The sequence below is a fragment of the Peromyscus maniculatus genome, chromosome X, assembly GCF_049852395.1.
Source record: "Peromyscus maniculatus bairdii isolate BWxNUB_F1_BW_parent chromosome X, HU_Pman_BW_mat_3.1, whole genome shotgun sequence".
NCBI classification, from domain to species: domain Eukaryota; kingdom Metazoa; phylum Chordata; class Mammalia; order Rodentia; family Cricetidae; genus Peromyscus; species Peromyscus maniculatus.
The window spans coordinates 104,856,301-104,878,275 of NC_134875.1; the positions used below are offsets into that span (position 1 = coordinate 104,856,301).

General features: G+C 37.5%; 2 protein-coding genes across 6 annotated transcripts in view; both read left to right on the forward strand.

The window, feature by feature from the left end:
* Nucleotides 1-504: 504 nt before the first annotated feature.
* Nucleotides 505-814, forward strand: LOC121825667 (non-histone chromosomal protein HMG-17). The gene has a single exon (XM_076562002.1). The coding sequence runs from the start codon at nucleotides 505-507 to the stop codon at nucleotides 775-777; it is 273 nt and encodes a 90-aa protein (XP_076418117.1). The 3' UTR covers nucleotides 778-814.
* A 6,548-nt stretch (nucleotides 815-7,362) lies between these two features.
* Nucleotides 7,363-21,975, forward strand: part of Cfap47 (cilia and flagella associated protein 47) — a 234,556-nt gene continuing 219,943 nt past the window's right edge. For all 5 annotated transcript variants that reach the window (XM_042269235.2, XM_042269236.2, XM_076562695.1 and 2 more), the window contains exons 1-8: nucleotides 7,363-7,693; nucleotides 8,878-9,029; nucleotides 10,152-10,267; nucleotides 12,283-12,421; nucleotides 14,420-14,648; nucleotides 14,913-15,073; nucleotides 17,161-17,288; nucleotides 21,612-21,847. In XM_042269235.2, the coding sequence (XP_042125169.2) occupies nucleotides 7,499-7,693; nucleotides 8,878-9,029; nucleotides 10,152-10,267; nucleotides 12,283-12,421; nucleotides 14,420-14,648; nucleotides 14,913-15,073; nucleotides 17,161-17,288; nucleotides 21,612-21,847 (1,356 nt within the window). In that variant the 5' untranslated portion in view covers nucleotides 7,363-7,498. The remainder of the gene's footprint in view (nucleotides 7,694-8,877; nucleotides 9,030-10,151; nucleotides 10,268-12,282; nucleotides 12,422-14,419; nucleotides 14,649-14,912; nucleotides 15,074-17,160; nucleotides 17,289-21,611; nucleotides 21,848-21,975) is intronic.

Consider the following 21,975-nt stretch of genomic DNA (forward strand, 5'->3'; position numbering starts at 1 on the left):
ATCAATCTGCATGCCTAACACAAATTTATTGAGGAAATTCTTACAGAATGGACTGTCTCTGTAGGATTTGACATAGTCTTCTCAGTATCTGGCTGAAATATACTTTTATACTTGAAATAAATCTCCCTTTAAATGCACAATAAAAGTGGAATGATTTAGAACTTTGAGCAAAGGGCTTGTCATCCACTGTTTTGTGAACAAACACCATGAGATTATTTTTTATCTCATTTTATTTTGAATCTCATGTAAAATTTACCCAGATATTTTAATACAGAATTAGAAGAAAAGAATAATAGCAAATCTATTTTATAAGTCAAATTTAATTTTATTTTATATTTAAATTTTATATTAAGATTATAGATTCACATGTGATTGTAACATAATATGGAGACATGTTTTGTAAAAATTTTCAAGTTTAGGAAGAAGCAGCGAGAACGACCCCCCGGACCGAACCCGCACACCTCCGCATCCCCGCGTTCAGCAGCGACATCCCCCGCTGCCGCCATGCCCAAAAGAAAGGCTGAAGGGGATACTAAAGCAGATAAAGCCAAGGTGAAGAACGAGCCACAGAGAAGATCTGCAAGGTTGTCTGCTAAACCTGCTCCTCCAAAGCCAGAGCCCAAGCCTAAAAAGGCCCCTGCAAAGAAGGGAGAGAAGGTCCCCAAAGGGAAGAAAGGGAAAGCTGATGCCGGGAAGGATGCGAATAATCCTGCAGAGAACGGAGATGACAAAACAGACCAGGCACAAAAAGCTGAAGGTGCTGGAGATGCCAAGTGAAATGTGTGCATTTTTGATAACTGTGTACTTCTGGTGACTGTACAATTTAAAATACTATTTTTTTTATCAAGTTTTATAAAAAATGCAGAATTTTGTTTTACTTTTTTTTTAAGCTATGTTGTTAGCACACAGAACACTTCATTGCTTTGCGGGGGAAGGAACATGTGTCACTAACAAAATGTCTCCCAAGCTGGATTGGTGATGGTTGATGTTGGAAAACATCTTTCCCTGCTAATATTGAAAGACTCCTCTTGGCTCTCAGGAGAAACGGCTTGGTGTTGACATATGTGACCACCATGGCCTAGTGTGGGGAACTAAATTCATTTCTGTGTCTTCCTCCCCTGTACCATCAACATAGACTTAACTCCCTTCAAACCAGAGACCTGTTGGAACCTGACCCCCAAAATTGGTTTTGCGGTCTATCAGGGAATCTGGACTTTGCAGTGGTATCATTATGTCCTCAAAAGAGCAGCGGTTCCTTTTATAAAAGATTGTGGATCTTCAGATTGATAATTCTGCCCTGTTCATTTGGTTTCCTGAAAGTCAGGGTTGGCTTGTGAAAAGCTGTTAAACATCCTCACTGTGAACTGTCAGCCCTCACTCTAAGCTCTCCCCCCTGTTCAAAGCATCGAATGAAGACTCATCGGGTTTTATAGTGACTTTCTGATTTTGGTAGTCTTTACAAGAAGGGAGTTTGGAAGTTCTTGTATACTGTTAATGGCTGTCTGCCCATGTCCTGCCTGAAAAACCATGATTGTTTATGGAAAGTATCTTTAATAAAGCTAGATACAGTTTGGCTTGGAAAAAAAATTTTCCAAGTTTAAATCTTTGGTACCATCAAAGAAAATTTCAAGTTTCTCTTAAGAGTAATATTGTAAGATATAGTATATTGTATCTAAGGGCATCTTTATTTTGATATAAAGTATCTATCATTCATACTGTCATTTACTTGTATTCGTGTGGGGGGCATCTATACCATGTTTATCACTTTTTCAATAAACACACAACCACACAATCGCAGTCGGTTAATGGACAAATATAGCAATCAGCCAAACACTGCAATCCCTTATTTCTTCCTTTTCTAAACTGTGACCAGCTCTCTCTCATCCCTCACCCCATAAGTATCCAGTAATATGTCTTGCATTTGTAAAATGTTGTGTTTTTAAATATGTTCTATGAGGATACCATATATGTGTTATCTTTTATGATATCATGTTTTGTTGTGGGATATTCACCAGTGAAGACTGCTAGGACATAGGTTTTAGCCAATACAAAGTCTTTATTAGCCAGCCAGCAACTATGCTGGGTGTTCAGAATTACACTGTAGCCTTGAGTCTTTCCCACGGTGAGCTTTTAAGCACAAAAGCTGTGTCCTGGGTTGAAATATGTCAGCTAACAAGAACAGTTAGCCAGAAGCAGAACTATAGAACCCAAAAAACCAAGATTAGTGTATTTAGGTATTTTCCTAGAACTATGGGTTTGATAGACTAGGCCTTTGGTTTAGTTTTAGCAGTGGTGCTGTATGCTGAGTTTTACAGCCTGAATGGTACTTCCATCTTTGTGTCAGTTGTGCTAAGTTCTCTGGGTCTACTAAGGTCTGGTGCCTGTTACAGTCCCCATTGGTCTTAGTGAATGAGTCAAATCATGGTCTCACCTTGCTCTAAGGACCATTAATTTATCTGAACTGATACATAATTGGTCATATAGTTTAAGATATAAGGGCCTGCTGTTGATCCTATCAGAATGAGAATTAAAGGCCCAATCAGTGCTGGTAGCAGATTTGTTAGCATTTAGACATTGCCTGGCCAGCCCCTTGGTAGTTAGATAGGGGTACTAAGAGATGAGAGACTGATATCGATAATCTGATATGTCTTTGACTCTTTCTCTTTTCGAAGTTTTAATTTTTCCAACAGTGGTGAGATTTTTTTTAACTACTCCTGATCAATTAGCACAGAAACAAGAATTTTTTCCAAAGCCAGACATGGTTTCCTTTATCTCATAACAAATAAGTCTAAGCCTTTTCAATACTGTAGGATCATTTCTTCAAGGGTATCTAATTGTTCTTTTAATACCTCTAAGTCCTGATCAACCTGTTTACTTAATTTGGAAAGCATCGGAAGAGGCATATTTAGTCAAACCATTAGTACATGTCCACCATGTAGTCTCAGGGGCTTGGTGATATTGCTATTATCCACCTGAATCCACAAGGCAGAATAGCAGGCATCAGCATAAGGAGACATCCTTCACTAGGCTGTCTTTGGAGTTGGGATCTGAAGGATGATAGCAATCTTACTCTGAGACAGGCTCCTGCGGCCTCTACTCAGCTGGCAGTCTTCAATAAAGTTGGGCTTTCTTGGCTGATATTCTGTAGTCCAAATTCTGTAACTCTTGCAGCAGTCCCTCAGTGGCCCTTTTATAACCTATTTATGGAAGGGCAGGAAGTCTGCATTTTGTGTCTTTAAATCCTGGGGCAACCTGGTCCAGGAATGTTGCCCTCTGTAACCTCTCACTGGGTCTATCTGTTTAAAAGCAAAGATGGTTGACTCACCTCTGCAAATGGGAGGCTGAACAATGCATCTTTCAGGTCCAATTCCGAGTGTATCTGTTTCTCTGAAAAGAATCAGATTCATGAGAATCAGAGGTGCCAGGGTTCTTCACAGGCAGGAGTCAAGTATTCCAGGGTGATTGGCAGGGCACCAGAATGCCTTTCTCTTCAAGCCAGGCAATATGGCCTACAATTTTCCCTTTTATTTCCAGGGTCATTGGGTATTTTATAATCTGGATGGAGGTAGCTGAACTGGTTAGTTGAACAACTAGAGAAGTCTGGTGTTGGGCCAGTCCTGGGGTGATGGTTTCTGCCCATCATCCTGGAAATCATTGTTGTCCATCTGAAAGATAATCCAACTGTATCTTTTGATTGGAATCAGAACTTGGAGCTAGGAGATATTTTTCTGAAGGAGGGTAAGGCACCAAAATTGTGTTGTTGTGTATCTATAAGTCTAACTGCATCTTACCAGCAGAGGTGACAGTGGCTTTCAGTTAATGTAAAAGGTATTGTCACACTCAGTTCTCTGTTGTTAAATACCCTTTGAGCTATCTCAAGCAATTGGGACCTACTTATATCTTTAAATTTCTTTCTAACTTTTATAACTTTACTTCTTCTCCTCCTCTTCCTCCTCCTCCTTCTTTTTTAAACCTGGGGCTGTGTGACAACGAAAATCTTTTTAGCAGCTGTCTTTAATCTTCCTAAAAGGTATCTAGTGAAAATTGTTTAAAGTCTCCTTGGTCAGCCAGTGTCGGACAAAAGGGAGAATCTGTTCTGTCCAGGCTGCATGGTGTGGCAGTGATTTTCCCCTGCCCTGCCCAGGGGCAGTTTTTCTACTTTTTTTTCTAGAGAATGGTAGGTTTTACAGATCACTGTTTGAAGAGGGGACATTAAAATGAAAGAGAAAGGACTGGAATTTTCTCTTTTCTTTTAGGCTCAGCCTTGGGTGAACTTTTACCCTTCCCAGGACTGAACAGAGCAGGCAGAGCAGAGGGAATGCTTATCTGGGGGCATTATTTCTACCTCCCTGGATGCGTTCCACTTCGATGACAGGGGGCCCTCGATAAGAGGCTCGCCCCTTCCCACCTCCACACAGGGACAAACCTGTGATTGTGAGCCTAAGTCAAGCAATGAAACAAACAAGCATTCCTGGACTGGGAGAGGTGGAAATTACTTTGGTGTCTGTGGGTGACCTGGCAGAGACAAAAGGATTTGGGTCCCCAACAAGAGAGGCCACAGTTCTTAAGGTAGGGGGCAGAGATCTCATACCAGAGAAACACACTGGTCACTCCAGGGAAACAAAAACTGACAGAAACACACAGAAACACCCACACAGAGACACCCAGTAACGACAACCAGGGGCGGCCATCACACATTCATACACTTGAACAGACAGAGGGAATCCAGTGACATCTCACATAGATCAGCAGTTGTATCTCCTATGTGTCCAAACAGAATGCCCTTAACCAGACTTACCTCCAGAGGTGACAGATCAGGTGACTTTCTAATTCATTTCTAATTCTAATTTCCTTTTGGGATAGTGGTGTCAGACTCCTTCTGAAGTGTTAGACAGAGGATGATCAAAGACCTAGAACATCTCAGGTTGTGCTGAGCCTCCCTCACCCCCTCTGTCTCAAGAAGGTCTGGTCTTTGGGATTTTGGTGGGACTTCCAGAAATGTGGGGTATTCACCAGAGAAGACTGCTAGCACATGGGTTTAAGAAAATAGAAACTTTCTCTTAGCCAGCTGGTAACTACACCTGGTGTTCAGGATCCCATTGTAGTCCTGAGCCTTTCTCAAGGTGAGCTTTTAAGCACAAACACCATGTCCTGGGTTGACATACTTCAGTAAAGAAGAATAGCCAGAAATGGAACTATAGAAGCCAAAAAGCAAGGTTAGTACATATGGAGACTTTCCTAGAACTATAGATTTTCCTAGAGCTACAAATTTTGATTAGGCCTTTGGTTTAGTTTTGGCAGGTGGTACTGTCTACATGCTGAGTTTACAGCTTGAATGATACTTCCATCATGAAGTCAGTTGTGTTAAGATAGCTGGACCTACTAAAGTCTAGGGCCCTGTTATGGCTCCAATCTTTATAATACCCAGAGAGTCACCAGAACTTTAACATCTATCATTCATTTCATTTTGGAGTAGTATTTTAAGCATGAATATATTACAGATTGTTTATTCATAGCTGAGCAAGTTACACTGGATTGTTTCATGATATCATTATTAAGAATACAACTCATATTTGTAACACTCAAGTTTTTTGTGCGAATAAGTTTGTGTTTTTCTAGAATGAATGACCATGAATACAACTTGTAGATTACATGGTAATTATATGATTAGCTTAACAAACATTTTCAAAACTGTTTTCCAGAGTGGTTGCCAAATATTAAATTTTCATTAATATGAGCAGTCTGGTGATTCAAGCCTAATAAACCACACTATTTGGGAGGCCGAGGCACGGGGATCACAAATTCAAGACCAGTTTGAACTACAAAGTGAATTTAAGGCCAAACTGCAATAATCAGTGAGGCACTATGTCAGTATTTTACTGAGACACTAGCTTAGTAAAAACAGGACTGGGCTATAGCTCAGTGGTAGATTATCTGGCATACAAGAGGACCTACTTTCAATCACCAGTACTACAGGCAAGAAAGAAATGTAAAAATGATCTTGTTGCTTTATAGCCTCATCAGAATCTGATGTTTTTATTTTTTTTCTCTTGAAAAGGTAACAATCAGGTTATTTTTTCTCATCAACCAGCTCATCATCAAATACATATTCCCATTTTACCACTTCACAATGTAGTTATGCTATGCCTTTACTTGGATCAACATTCTGTTTTTATGTGAGGATCACTCAGTAAATGACAAAAGAAATAAGAGCTTATTGCTATTTTTATGAACAATTTTCCATTTTCTAAGTAATTAATAAGTTTGTTTCTATGTACTTAAAGCTAATTAATTTTAATATCTCCTCCTCTTATTCCAAGAAATCCCAATTGTCTAAATTTGTCAAAATTATTTCTCAGCCCAATCTCATAAAGCATTCTATCAACTCAATCTCCCTGGGGTCATGTATATGTATGTATGTGTACCGCCGATCTTACAGATATCTGAACAAAGCAAACACAGGGCTAGATGTTTTTTTCCCTGGTGTTATATCTTAGTACACACATTTCTGAGTTCTACCATTCCTTAGTTGAAAAAAAATGCCAAAAGAGAGGCTACACAATTCAGACTTCAGCCAGCCTTTTCTTTGAATGTGTGCCGAAGGAAATTTTGACACTCCTTTGCTGTTTGTTTAGGGGATTGTACAGGAACTGTGATTTGCATTCTCCCAAACTTTCAGGGGTACAGAGCAAACCTGGCTTGGGCACAGGGATTTAGACAGGCTTTGTATTGTGCTCTAAAAAAAAAATCCAAAGGTGATTCAAATCTCCAACTTCATTTCAGCCGGGCAGTGAGAGTTCGAGGCCAACCTGGTCTACAGAGCAAGATCCAAGACAGGCTCCAAAAACTATATGGAAATACCCTGTCTCAAAAAACCATAAATAAATACATAAACACATAAACAAACAAACAAACAAATAAATAAATAAATCCTTCATTTCAGACCTTGCAGACATATCATTTTCACTAAGCTTGCTATAAAGGACGGTCCTGGAACGTGCCCCCTACACCAAATGCCACTTTGAAACCCTGGCTATGTCAACATAGGCTGCTTTTAGATTTGAGGCTGACATATTTTCCAATTGTTTTGTTGACACTTGCCAACCACTTCTTTTTTTTCTTTCTTTTTTGTTTTTTATTTAAATTTTTTTTATTCCGCTCTCTTTCTACAGGAACCTGCCGTTCTAGCTGCCATCTCAAGGCCTTGGTCGGTGCCCTTGAGGACAGGGCTACTGAGGGGCGGGGACTGGGGGTGGGCAAGCCTTAGGGCGTGGGGGTGGGTGGGTTTCAAGCAGATCCAATGTTTGTGGGGCGTGGCCAGGGCGGGCAAAGGCACGAGACGACCTCGTGAGGAATGCTGGGAGAGCAAGGGGGTGGGCTCACGTGGAATCCTAATAATGGGTTCCTAGGGCTCGTCTCCTAGGAACGGTCTGTTGTCCCTAACCAGTCGGGAGTTGGTCAGGTCTGCGCCTGGTTGCCGGCTATCTAGAGGACCGCAATGGACACAGAGCGGGGCTCACTAGTCCCTCGGGACTTAGATAGCCCCAAGAAGGAAGTTCAGCTGAGGGTAATGCCGTCGGAGCTGAGGTTCCTGGATGCAGTGTCTGGGAAAGTGTACCGGCTCCCTCTTACGGTGCACAATCTGGGCCGCTGGAACCAGAAGATCAGGTTTCAAGAGCCTTCAAAGCCGCAGGTGACACATTAAGGGCGCGGAAAGCTCCTGGGTAGCCTCTGCACTTAAATCTAGGACCCTAAGGAATTCAGGGAAGGATCACATTTGCCGAGCTGTCACAAGGAAGGGGAAGATAATGGAGGGAGGCAGAGAGGGGCAGGATGGGAGGAAGAACTAATGTGTGAAGGGGAGGAAGAGGAGAAGGGAGGGAGGAAGAGGAGTGAAGAGAGACAGGAAGGAGGGGGAGGGAGATTAGAGACACAGGGAGAGAGGGATGGAAGGAGAAGAAGAAGAGGAGAGGAAGGGAGAAAGGGAAGGAAAGAGGGAGGAAGAGCAAGGAAGTAATGGAGGGGGAGGATAATGGGAGTAAGGGGGAAGAGAGGGAGGGAGAGGGAGGGAAAAAGAGTGGAAGAGGGAAATGGATGGAAAGAGAGAGGAAGGGAGCGGGTAGTAAAGTTGAGAGAGGGGAGGAGAAATAATGATGGAAAGAGGGAGAGAAAGGGAGGGAGGGAGGGAGGGAGGGAGGGAGGGAGGGAGGGAGGGAGGGAGGGAGGGAGGGAGGGAGGGAGGGAGGGAGGGAGGGAAGGAGTGGAGAAAGAACCTTTTGCTTGAAGTAGGGCAAATGAGGGAAGGACTAGATGGGGCAAAGCCAGTAAAGAATATGTATGCTTCTTCTTATTGTGTTTGGAAAGGGGAAAGGCCTTATTCCTGTTTTTTGTTTTTTAGTTAACAGAAAATTACAGATGTATTCATACAATGATTGTTACCATCTACTTCTAAGAATTCCAATTTCATGTTCCATGTCTTCATGATTCAGAAAATTTCTTAAAATCCTAAGAGACCAATTTTTTGAGGTGTTCTTACTTTCCCTTGACATATACGTTTCTGATTCCTTCAGGATTTACTAATTGAGGCATTAGTGGGAAGTTTTATGTCATACTTTATTTCTTGGGAATCTATTGAGGAACAGACATGTCTCTATTCTAGGAAATAAAAGGGACATTTTATTACAGGCCAAATCATCATACCCCATAAATATGTACATTTATTATTTATCAGTTTAAAGTTTAAAAAATGTTTTTCCTCTTAGTTTAGAATAAGACCTGTGCTTGATAATAATGCACACTCCCTAACTACAGTCACTCATAATCTTTCCTTATAAGGAACTAATAGTGCTGATTTTATGTTTTTTTTTTTCACTTAAGTTCAAACTATTGTTGACTAATCTGGATAAGGAACTTGCTTCTGGCCTTCAGATGACAGCAATGGTGGAATATCATCCTGATAAAAATGAAGACATGTTTGATCACATGTTTATTTCTGTAGGAAATAAAGTACTAGAGGTTCCTCTGATTGGGTATGTAATCTTCACATCTCCGTCTTATACGAATTTTATTATTAAATTGTACTAATACACTTAATAGCATTATGTAAAGTAGAGCTTACAACCTAAATATGAAATAAATGCCATGAGATCTGTTCATATGTGACAATGAATTTTTGAAAGATATCTGAAAATGCGCGCTACAAATATGCTACAGTGAACACATTAAATTAAAGACACATGTAGCAAATCAGATTTCTTCTTTGTATTGAGATCTTGTTTTATACCCTGTGCTTGTTAGTTTTGGTCATCTTGGTACGAGCTAGAGTCCCCTGGGGAAAGAGAACCTCAATTGAAGTTGTTTATTATCTCTTTATTATCCTGTAGTCAAGTCTATGGCAGCATTTTCTTGATTAGTGATTGGTGTGGGAGGGCCTAGTCCACTGTGGGCAGTGCCTTTCCTGGCTGGATGGTCTTGGGGTGTATAAGAAAGCAAGCTGAGCAAGTCCTAGGGAGCAAGTCGGAAAGTAGTGCCTGTGGGCTTCCTGACCCTGCTCTTGCTTGAGCTCCTACCCTGGCTGACCTCAATGACAGACTGTGATCTGGGTATTTAAGCCAAATCAACACTTCCCTCCCTAAGCTGGTTTTGGTCAGTGTTTTAGCGTAGCAACAGAAAGTAACTATGGCACTCCCCAAATGTTATGTTATAGTACCAGTGCTTTTTTTCATTTATCATATTTTATATTATTCAAAGTATTAAAGTTAGTTCCTCCTTTTTAATTAGTTTCAAAACGTTCAATGGACTTATGTGGAAATTCTCAAAAGGAATTTCATGTATGTTAGAGTAAGACTATATTGAGATAAATGAGTAGTCTGTCAAATCATGCTTATATGATAAAGTCTGATTTCCTTGTTAAAAAAAGCTTGCATTATATTTACATATGTTATTTCATAACTCTTCTTATTGACAACAGTGTTATCAATAGACCTGTAAATGAACTGAAATATATTTTAAGGAAGTAAAATGTATATAAAATGTGTGTGTGTGTGTGTGTGTGTGTGTGTGTGTGTGTGTGTGTGTATCCTCCATGGACCTAACTATGAAGATGTTATTATTGTTAAACATAATTGTGTGCTTCTTTTCCTCTCTCTTAGGCTGATTCCAACCTGTCAACTGGAAATTGTGCCAGTAGTTGATTTTGGCACATTAGTTGCCAATAGTAAGGTATATTGTAAAGAGATCAGTATTATTAACCATGGCAAAGCGCCAGGTAAATGTTTTTTGTCATATAATCTCAAAAATTTTAGGAGATTTGCTATTATTATTTTTTTTTTTTTTTGGTTTTTCGAGACAGGGTTTCTCTGTGTAGCTTTGCGCCTTTCCTGGAACTCACTTGGTAGCCCAGGCTGGCCTCGAACTCACAGAGATCCGCCTGGCTCTGCCTCCCGAGTGCTGGGATTACAGGCGTGCGCCACCACCGCCCGGCTAAGATTTGCTATTATTTTAAATTGCATATTGTATAATAGATTTTTCGAGTCATCGAGAAATGATGTCTATCATTTGAAATATTTGAAAACCAAAGGTCCTTAAGTGTTGTGATTACAAAGGATAGATATTCATTCATTCAGGAAAAATGAACCTGCCTTTTATAATCCATATTAACACAGCCTGTTGGTTATATGACTGGTGATCTTCCTGAAGATGGGAGGCAGGTTGGTGTTATAGAAGCAACATTGTTCTTAGGCTCATCCAGAGACTGAACTAGAATTCAGTGCCTTACTTACTAGCTCTATCATATTGGACAAGTGTCTTTAAGGGAACTGAACTTTAGATTCTTAATTTATGAGGAGAGTAATATATGATGGTTAATTAGGTATATACCTAAAATTTTGGTATAATGCCTGTTTCATCATGGGAATGAAATATTTATTGTCTTTGTCACACTCAACTTGGCATTCACATCATGGTCAGTAGAAGGCTTTTAATAATTTATGTATCAATGGAAGAATACTTTTCTCCAGACTAGATAATTTTTAGAAATTTTTATTTTTGTCCCAGATGTTTTTATAAAAGTATGTGTTGTCATGCATACTACTTATTGATTGCAATAATGGATATAATCTGTCATTCTTTTGATGTGATGGTTAGCTAGATTTGATGTGATGGTTGCCATTTCTCCCAATCTAATATGAGAACTAATACTAGATAGTGACTGTGTCTCTGAGACTGCGTATCAAATATATAAATGAAATCGTAAATCTAATCCTCTTTACCTCTAGATTGTTTTTCCTTAGCTGCATGCTTGAATATTGGGGATTATTAACACAAAGACAATCTATGCCATTACATATTTCTTCATACAATATACAAGAATAAAACTGATAGCTATTTCTGATTGAATTTTGTTCATTTAGCTTTCACTGGTTTGGTTCTTTGATGGGTGAATATTCATTGCTTAGGAGTTTATAGAATATTAGATTTATTTCCAGTTTGATTCTAATGTGAAGAAGAATCTCTTAAGGCAAATGGTTAAGGTTTTTTGATTCTGAAGACAGAGTAATTATATATGATTGAAAAATTTTCATTTTATTTTGCTTTCCAAATTCAGTCTTAACTTATTCATTCATAATCCTTTAGGGATTAAATAAAAAGTAATATATCCATTTTAGTCTAAAATCTCCCCAAATTATAGTTATATTACATATGAAAGCTCTCTGAATTAAAATGCAGATTTAATTTTAATGAATTGTTTGGTGTATTTTTCAATGAAACCAATGAAAGAATCTGTAGACATGGGTCAATATTTTTTTGGGAAAAAACAACACTGAAGCACTAAAAGATAATTGCTTTTCTGGGTGTGAATTTGACCATGTTTCACACTTAATTGCTTCATTTACTAGTTGGAAAAACCTGAAACCTGGGCAAATAATTTATTTTACTATGTATCAATTGCATACTTACACTTTAGAGATCAAGATATCTAAGTGTCTAATTTCTTATTTGTAAAATGGAAATATGTAGTTGAACATATAGCTTATATCAAGGATTGAAGAGCATGTATGTGGATATATGGTGTTCTTAGTATAAGTACTTTCCAAAATGAATATATAATATTTTTAGCTACTCATGAGGGTTGAATTCTAACACTAGGTTTAGATTTGTTGGATGATGCCAGTATCTGTAATCACAATAAAAGCTATTATTTTTGTTCCACAGTAGACCATCTGTGTAATGTATGTCTATTGTAAAGTTCTAGTTATAAACTGTGTCTCTTACTCTCCTTAGGCATATTTAAAACAGAATACCAAGGTCAGTTACCTATTGTCATTTCTCCAAGTAGTGGTACTGTTAAGGCTAAGTCATCAATGATCATCAAAGTGGATTTCTGTGCAGACCAGTCCAGATTTGTAGATGAAGTGGCAAGGTAAATATAGAGCACGTTTTTTGAAAAAAATGTTTGTATAAAACTCAGTATTACCTATTTTCTTTCAGATTGATTGTTTGCCAACCCCTTTTTCTTTCATTTGCTGTTTGTTCGTTTAGTTATTTCTATATGTCAAGACATACAAGTGTAGATAGTGCTCGGCAATGGAAAGTGAATGGAGAGTGGCATATAGATACATAGAACAGCAGCTCCTAGTTTTAGTTTTGTGTATCTGAGGGAATGGTCCAAGGATTCCACTCATAAATTGGTAGTTGAATCACACACTAATCATTAAATAGGATCTAGTTAGCAAATGGAAGTGGTAGGATTGGTGTGTGTGTGTGTGTGTGTGTGTGTGTGTGTGTGTTTAGGCAAAATGAATGTTGATGATTGATTGGATTACACAAGTTCTTTCAGGCAGAGGAAGTGGCAGATTTGAAACTTTAGAGATAACTGTATTGCCTATTGAAGGCTTAGAGGCAATATAGAGTTGAAGAAATAGAAGAGAGTGATGCAAGGTGAGACGAAAACAAAGGAATGGCACAAGATCCAGTAAAGGGTCAATGGGGCAGCATTTGGTTATGGGATTTGCCTCAGTTCATTCATAGATGTGATGTGCAGTTAATACACTGAGTCACCATTATGAATGCACCTCACATAGTAATGTAGATGTTATTTTATGAAACTTCTTTGAATTTTCATAGACTTTTCTTCATATGTGTGCGTGAGGTACTAAACTGAATATAAGATGTATTTCTTATTGAAGGCTACAGTTGTGGTTTTGGGAAACAGTTGTGAACGTGAAAGTTAATCTGAGGATTAGTTCGCATTTTAGAAAGTCACAATAACAGCAGTGCATGAAACAGATCGGGCATACAAGAAAGACTTGACAGTCTGACTAGATATTATAAAAGCAAAGCCAAAAAGAAATAGGAAAGGTCCGAGCTAAGGCTCAAATTGGGAGAAGTGAGAGAAGTGTGCAGATTTGAGGTATATTATACATTCCTGTTTAATTCATTTGATGAGTTAATGAACAAAGGAGGTAAGAGGAAGAAATGATCTGTAGAAGAAAGTTCAAATGTGGCATGGTGGGACTGATTCCATTTTCACAATCATTATGGACTGTATGGTTATGGCTGATTAGGTTTACATGTTCTAAACCCCAGAAAGCAGCTTTGCCTAGATGAGTTGGATAGAGGGCATTATTGGTATATGTGGTGCCTCAAACGTAGGAGTACTGAGAGTTACCTTGAAAAGAAGAGTAGACTGTGAAATAGTAAGAGAGAAGAAACAAATAGTTTACAGAGGATCCGTGTCTTAGAACGAAAAGTTAGAACATGCATGAGTGAGTTAGAATGAAATCTTAGGGAAGGGTGTTATGTCCAGGAATGTAAGGAAGGGCAGATATGTTGAGATATGGTATGGATAATACCCACAATTATAGAAAAATGTAAATAAGTTACCTATGGTATGTCTTGGGGTTAAGTTGAAAGGACTGTATATGTGCCAGAAAGGAATAAACATGGGCAGGAGTGCTAAATGAGAACTGAGATTCGTTGTAAATTTTTTTCTGAGATATTTTTGATTTAAGGAACTGTGGTATTTGGATATAGATGAGAGATTGGCTTGGACATGGGTTCCAATGAGTTAGAATGGAGTCTTGAAATTCTTGAGCTAATGTTATAAATCATGTAACTCCTGTGTTTACGAGATAGTGATATGAATGTTCCATTGATGCTTTCTGGGATCACATCATTAGATTTTTTCCCCCAGTATTATTGTTTCAAGTACAGACTAAGTTAGGTTACACATACATTTCACATTAGAGATGTAGGCACATCAGAGGACCTGATAACCTCTAGCAGTATATGAAAGGAACTGATTTTAGTCTACTGAGCTATTTATGATGTCATTTTACAAAACTTTATCCAAATAATTAGGAGAAAATAAATATATAATGAAAATACTTACAGATATTCACATTTTATTATCTTATAGAGTGAGTTTGCAAGGTCGTCCTGATACGTTCTTGAACATCAAAGTTCATGTGGTTGAACAGATAATTGAATTGTTTCACATGAATAGTGACAGGAAATTGGAATGCATACGATTTGGTTCTGTTTTCTTTGGAACATCAAAAATTGAGCATGCACTTCTGTTTAACAATAGCCCTGAAACCATAAACTGGGTGGCAATAATGCAAGATGATTGTGTTGGAGAAGAACTGGTAAGTGAATTGAGGGAAAGTGGTACATCATGTCTGAATTAAACCAGATGAGTGCTTCTTGCAAATAAGTGACTTACTCTGAAGATTTCTATTCTCAAATTTTGAATTGTATCATGTACTTTTGTCAAGTTAAGGTGTATGTTACTTTAGAAACAAATACTCTTCACTTTCTACATTCTAAAATTGCAATAATTATTTTAACCTTTTAAAATATGTTGTTTACTTTCCCCCTAATATGCTTTTATGTCTTATTTTATGTTACAGGGAGCAAATATTCATCAAAGGACAGATATTGCCTTAAATAATCTCCCCTACTTAAACAAAATAAAGAAAATAGATATGACTGATTTTATGTCCTGCATTCCCAATGAAGGAACTTTACTCCCTTATCAAAAGATTGTAATTACATTTTGCTTCAGCCCAAAGTAAGCAAAAGTGAATTCAATTGTAATGTCAATTATTAATGAAAATTATAGTAACTATACACAAACCAGACTTATTTAATGTCATAGTAAAACATTTTAGAAAGCAAAAATCAGATTTTTCTTAACATTTCTAAATATTTCTAGCTTGTTTTAAGATTTGCAATATTCATAAGTATGATATCCAATAGTTTTTTTAAATTAAAAAAATAAGCCCTAGACCTATTGGAAATGGGTGGTGGAGGTAAAGTTTTAGGTTGTTTTGAATTGCATAAATTGATTTGTGCAGCCCAGAACTTGCTGCAAGAATAGTGATGTGCATGTAGTATTTTATAGATGCCACCAGATAGGAAGTGATGTTCTTACCTAGACAAAATCCTTTCTGACTGAATACCATCAGTGTTAATCAATAACACCTGTTTCTTTTAATGAAATACTTGCAGTGTATATTTTTACAGTTCTTTTTACTTGCTTTTGTTATTTAAGCTGAAAATACTTTTGAAAATGTTAACTATATGGTAAACAGTGCAATAATATCATAGTTTGTGTGTAAATAACCTATCCATCTGTAAGAATTTACCTCTGAGAGAGTCTTGTGTAGTGTACTTTCAATACAACATTGTCACTAGTGATAGGAGATTTTTGAAAGCTGAGTTGTTTTATATTTAAGAGGATGTGATGCTTAGTTTTAATTATCAACTTGATAGAGCCTAGAATGACCTGGGAATCTCAATCAATGACTGATTATCTACATTAGGTTGGCCTGTGGTCATGTGTATAGGAGAGTGCCTTACGTGATGAGGGAAGACACATTCTGAATGCGGGTAGCACTATTTTCTGTTTTATGATCTTATGCTGTATAAGAATAAAAAAAAGATTACTGAGTTCTAGACATACATGCATTTATTTCTCTCTTTTCTGTACTGTGTCTATGATGTGACTACATTTACATTTACATTTAAAACTACCCTGCTTCTTTGCCTTGATTTCTTTGCTATGATGGAATTTGACCTGAAATTGTGAACTAAAATAAACCTTTCTCTCCTTGGTTGCTTTATCATGTCAACAAAAACAAAACTAAGGCAGAAAGGTAGTCAATAATTGCCCTACTCACGTAATCAAAAATTGTCTTGATACTTTTGTACAGGAAATTTCTCTGGGAAATCTATAAGGTTATGTTCAACAATACAAGATTATTATGTTATTTTATGTGTATATATGTATATCTTATCTGATTGTATAGGTGGTTGTTGTGGGTGCTGGGAACCAAGCCTGGGTCCACTTAACTGTTGTGCCATCTCTTCAGCCTCCTCCACACATACATACTTTGAAAGAAATCCAAATATTGTTTCCTATGACAGCATTTTTACTTCATTTGGGAGTCTAGCATGGAAATATAGGTGTGAATATTTGAAGTCTTTGTTAAATATAGTTTTAAACACACTATATTTGTTCCAATATATTTACACATCAAATTTTTGTGGATTTGAGTATCCGTGGGCAGAAGAGCTAATCTGTAAGTAAGCTAGATAAATATAGTCAGTGACCAGGCCTATGGTGTAACCTATGTATCTATACCTTTGTTCCTGACTCTGTATTGTTTTCATCCTTCCATTACATTTCTCTAAGACTCATATCAAATTATGTTCTCTAATTGCTTGTACACTACTAGGAACTTCATTGGTAGAAAATATGAGTTTAGTTCACTAGAGGGAATAAATGTGTAACAGAAGTTACTACTAGGGGAAATATGGCTTACTATAGAGACTGATCACAGTCCTTAGCTAACAATGAATTCTGTCTGGAAGAAAAATACATTATAGACACTGTGGCATGTGATGTAGGTTTTGGCAAGTGGGGATATTATGTTAGTCCTGTTTTAGATATATTTGTATTCATTCATGTTTTTTCCTGAGCTTTATATTCTGAGATCTTCTTTTGTTAGTAAATTTGGGCAATGGATAACAGTTGTGTTTTTATTCCTTTCCATCTGTTTGCATAGATTTAAAGATTAGTTCAATAATTTATATTGACAAGTGGTAAAAATATGTGACTTCTGCTTCAAAAATAATCAATTGTGATATTTACAGGCTAGTAGTTGATATTAAAAAGGATGTTGGGCCTTCACATAGGCAAGACTATTCACTCTTTGTGAGATTTGATTCTGTGGGAAGTAAAGATGGATTTTTGAGAGATGATAACTCTGACACCATGAAAAGTAAGTATGAAATGAACAAGATCATTAAATATGTAGCAGTTAAAATTCTTCAAGAGAAAAAAAAACAGCACGTGTGAAAGAATAGGGAGGAATTGAAGGGGAGTAAATGGGAAGGAATTTGTTAGAAGGTCATTATATGCATGTATGACATTTTCAAACAAAAAAGAAAATAATGAGCATCAATATCTTCAGAAAAAAATGAAATGCATACTTTTTACATTTGAACAAAAATGCAGACCCTTTCATGGCTTTAATATACCATTTGTGGCATGTGAAGTTAACCTTGAAACCATTTACATTATTTCCAGGTTAGAATTTAGATGACTTTAGATAAACATCATGATCTCAGAACTTTATTAAAAACAAATATTTTTGTTTTCTAATGGCAATGTTTGTTCTTAGGACTTGACATAAAACAAATGAGCCATTCTATTTGGACCAGACCTTTACTTCTAGAATGTTACATACAGTAACAGTTAAAGAACAAAATTGAGATCTAGTAACAGAGTATAATACTGTCTTTGGACACATACTACGAGGATTTGAAGGGCATGTATTTTGTAGCCCATATAACAAGAGGCATTACATTTTGTTTTTTGCAATTGCAGGTAGTTTTTTGTTGGTTGGAGGTAAGCAAATATGTAATAGTACGTGTGTCACTTTCAGTAAGTTATATCAAAGATGAATGAATAGGCAGATTGCAAATCAAACTCTGAAAGAAATGAGCTATGTCCTGGAGATGTAAATCCACCCTGTAACCTTAGGAAAGCCAAGAGTCTAGAAGATTTGCAGGCCAGTATGATATATGCTGTTACTAAGTTTAATTAAACTATTATACAGGTTAATCTTGCTAGTATGGCAGAAACGTCTTACTGATATTACTTATGTCATGCCTTGTCATATGAACTATGTTTATTGATCACAGAACATTTGTTTGAAGTTTTCTGGTTAATGCAACTTTTTAAAATTTTATCCCCATTTATTGAACATAGACAACATAGACTCTTTTTTTTTTTTTTTTTGGTTTTTCGAGACAGGGTTTCTCTGTGTCGCTTTGCGCCTTTTCCTGGAACTCACTTGGTAGCCCAGGCTGGCCTCGAACTCACAGAGATCCGCCTGCCTCTGCCTCCCGAGTGCTGGGATTAAAGGCGTGCGCCACCACCGCCCAGCAACTCTGTTTTTTAATGCAGTTTTCCTGAGTATAGTTTCTCCTTCCCTTACACCTCCCTGTTCCTCCCTACCTCTCTTCCTGCTGGATCAATTCCCTTTCTGTTTCTCATTAAAAAAGAACAGGCTTCTGAGAGATAACAACTAAACATGAAAAAATAAAATATATTAAAATGAAGCAAAAACTATCACATCAAAATTGGACACAGCAATCAAACAGGAGGGAAAAAGAGTCCTAAAAGCAGGCACCAGAGTCACAGACTCATTAGTTATCACACTCAGGAATCCCATAAAAATACTAAGCTTAATACACAGAGAAGCTGGTGTAGTCCTTTTAAGGCCCCATGCTTGCTGCTTCATTCTCTGTGATCTCATGTGCCCCTTGCTTAGTTGATTCAGAGGACCTTGCTCTCATGGTGTCTTCCATCCCCTCTGGCTCTTACATTCTTTCTGCTTCCTCTTCTCTCTTTTTCCAAGGGATTCCCTTATTTCTGAGTGGAAGGATTTAATGGAGACCTCCCATTTAGACACCCTCTTTACAAAATGTCTGGCTATGAGTTTCTGTATCTGTTCCCATGTACTGCCAGAGGAAGCCTCTCTGATGATGACTGGATAAGGCACTGAGTATAGCATAGTATCATTAGGAATCATTTTATTAGTTTTCTTTTTCTATTTTTTTAGACCAGTGGTGGGCTATCTAGTCTCTGGTTCTTGGTTACCCAAGCAATGTTTGCTATTTTTTCCTTCTCGTGGAGTGGGCCTTAAGTCAAACCCGACATTGACAATTTCTGTGGCACCATTGCTCTAATATATTTTTCAGGCAGAACAGATTGAAAGCCAAGATTTTATGGCCAGGTTGGTGTCCATCCTTGGCAATGGGGCCCTGATGTCAGTTTTCAGAGAGCAATACTTTGTCTTAGAAACAGTCTGAGTTGTTTGGGAATTTTCAAGTGACCACTTCGGTCAACAACTCAACTGAATGTAACTCAGTCCCTCCACTGGAAGCCACACCTGGTAACAAGAAATGGCCAGTTGAGACTCCATGTGAGTTCTCATTAGGATCACCTTCATACATTCCAAGAAGTTTCTACTACACTAGGTTTCTACGCTACCCCCTCCAAATGGCCCCCAATTCCAGCCATCTCTCCATGAACTCTCTCCCTCCATCTCTTCTCCCCCCACTACTGATCTCCCTGCTCCTGTCCCCAACTTAACCCAAGTTTGCCCTAAAAATCTGTTCTGTTTCCCCTTCCTAGCAAGATACATGCATTTTTCCCTAAACCCCTCCACTTTAACTAACCTCTCTGCATCTAGGGATTGTAGCTTAGTTATCATTTTTTAATGTCTAATATCCACTTAGAAGAGAATACATACCATATTTATTTTTCCTGGTCTGGGTTACCTCACTCAGGATGATTTTTTTCTAGTTCCATCTATTTGCCTGCAAATTTCGTGATGTCATTTTAAATAGCTTGACTAAATTGTATACATGTACCCCATTTTCTTTATTCGTTCTTCTGTTGAGGAACATGAAGGTTGTTTTATGTCTATTATGAATAAACCCACAAAGAACATGATTGTGCAAGTGTCCTTGTGGTAGGATGGAGCATCCTTTGTGTATATGCCCTAGAGTGCTATAACTGAATCTTGAGGTAGACCAAATCCCAACTTTCTGAGGAACTACCATACTGATTTACATAGTGGCTGTACATGTTTGCATTTCCGCCAGCAATGGAGGAGAGTTCCCCTTGTTCCACATCCATGCTACTTGAGCTGTTACTTGTGTTACTGATATTATCTTTCTGACAGGTTTAAGTTGGAATCTCAAAGTAATTTTGATTGCCAATTCCCCTGATGGCTAAGGATGTTGAGTCTTTCTTAAAGTGTTTCTCAGTCATTTGAGGTTCCTCTATTGAGAATTCTCTATTTAGATCATTACCCCGTTTAAAAAATTGGATTACTTGTTCTTTCTTTTTTTGATATTTAGTTTCTTAAGTTCTTATGTATTTTGAATATTAGTCCTCTATTGAATATCTTTTCCCAGAATGTAGACTGCTGCTTTGTCTAATGGTGCCCTTTGCCTTACAGAAACTTTTCAGTTTCATGAGGTTACAATTATCAATTGTTAATCATAGTGTCTGTGCTATTGGTGTTCTGTTCAGAAAGTCTCCTGTGTCGATGAGTTCAAGGCTATTTACCACATTCTATTCTATCAGCTGTAGATGTGTATCTGGTTTTAGCTTGAAGGACTTGGTGCACTTCAAATTGAGTTTTATGCAGGGTGGTAAGTGTGGATCTATTAGCATTCTTCTATATGCAAGCATCCAGTTTGATCAGCACCATTTTTTTTGAAGATGTTGTCTTTTTACAAGGTGTGTCTGGCTTTTTTAATTTCAAAAATCAGATGTCCATATATGTGTGGATTTATGTCTGAGTCTTCAATTCGATCCCATTTATCATGATGCTGTTTTTGTGCAAATTTCTTGTGGATTTTATTACTATAGCTCTGTAGTATAACTTGAAATCTGGAATATTAAGACCTCTAGCAGTTCTTTTATTGTTCAGGATTGTTTTAGCTATCCTGGTATATATATATATATATATATATATATATATATATATATATATATATATATATATATATATATATATATATCTGGTCCCTTATGGCTTTTTGAATGTGAGAAGCAAATGCTTATTTCATAGCACTTGACTTTGTTCTTTCTGCTTGGAATACACTTTTTATGGATGTTTCATTTCTTTTGAATGTTTGCTCAAATGTTGACGTATAAATAAAAATGTCCTGTTTGAATATCTCTACCTAAAACAGTATTCCCAAGACTTTGTGTTATGTCTCACTCTTTGTCTTTACATGTAGCTTCTACCCTCTGTGGGAGCTGGAAATGTAGTTACTGTCACTATTACATCTCTAGAATGTAAATGCATCAGAGCAGCTTTTCCTTTATTCATAGCTGTGTCCTCAAGACTCAAAAGTATGTGTAACACGGAGAAGGCAGTCAGTGGTTTTGCTGAAGATTGAATGATCTCCTTATTTCCCATCATGTTTTTTAAGTAATACTATGTGGGGTAAGCAAATACATTTTTGATTCTCCAAACACTCATCACTGTGTTCAGTAGGTATTATTGCTTTTCCAGGTAATCGACTTCAAAAAGTAGAATTAGCTTTGACAGGCTCTGGACTTCCTGTCATCTTACAGTTTGATCCAGGAAAAGTACTTACTTTTGCACCTTGTTCCATGGGTGAACATTCGGATATTCTATGCATTGTAAGAAATCATTCCATATCACTTCCTGTGATGTACCATTTTCAAAAAACTGCACACTTTAAAATGGATCCAGAAAGGGGCAAAATTGATGAAGGATGTATCCAGGTAAGTTAGCTTATTCTTTGCCTTCCTTCCATAGCACTTCAGCTGTTTTTTTCCTTCCAAAGTATTATACAGAGGACTAAGAACCACATTTGATCTACTATTGTTTGTGAAGTATATCTCATATGTGG

Coding starts and splice junctions, on each gene's coding strand:
- LOC121825667 (XM_076562002.1), top strand. CDS start 505: ATGCCCAAAAGAAAGGCTGAAGGGGATACTAAAGCAGATAAAGCCAAG.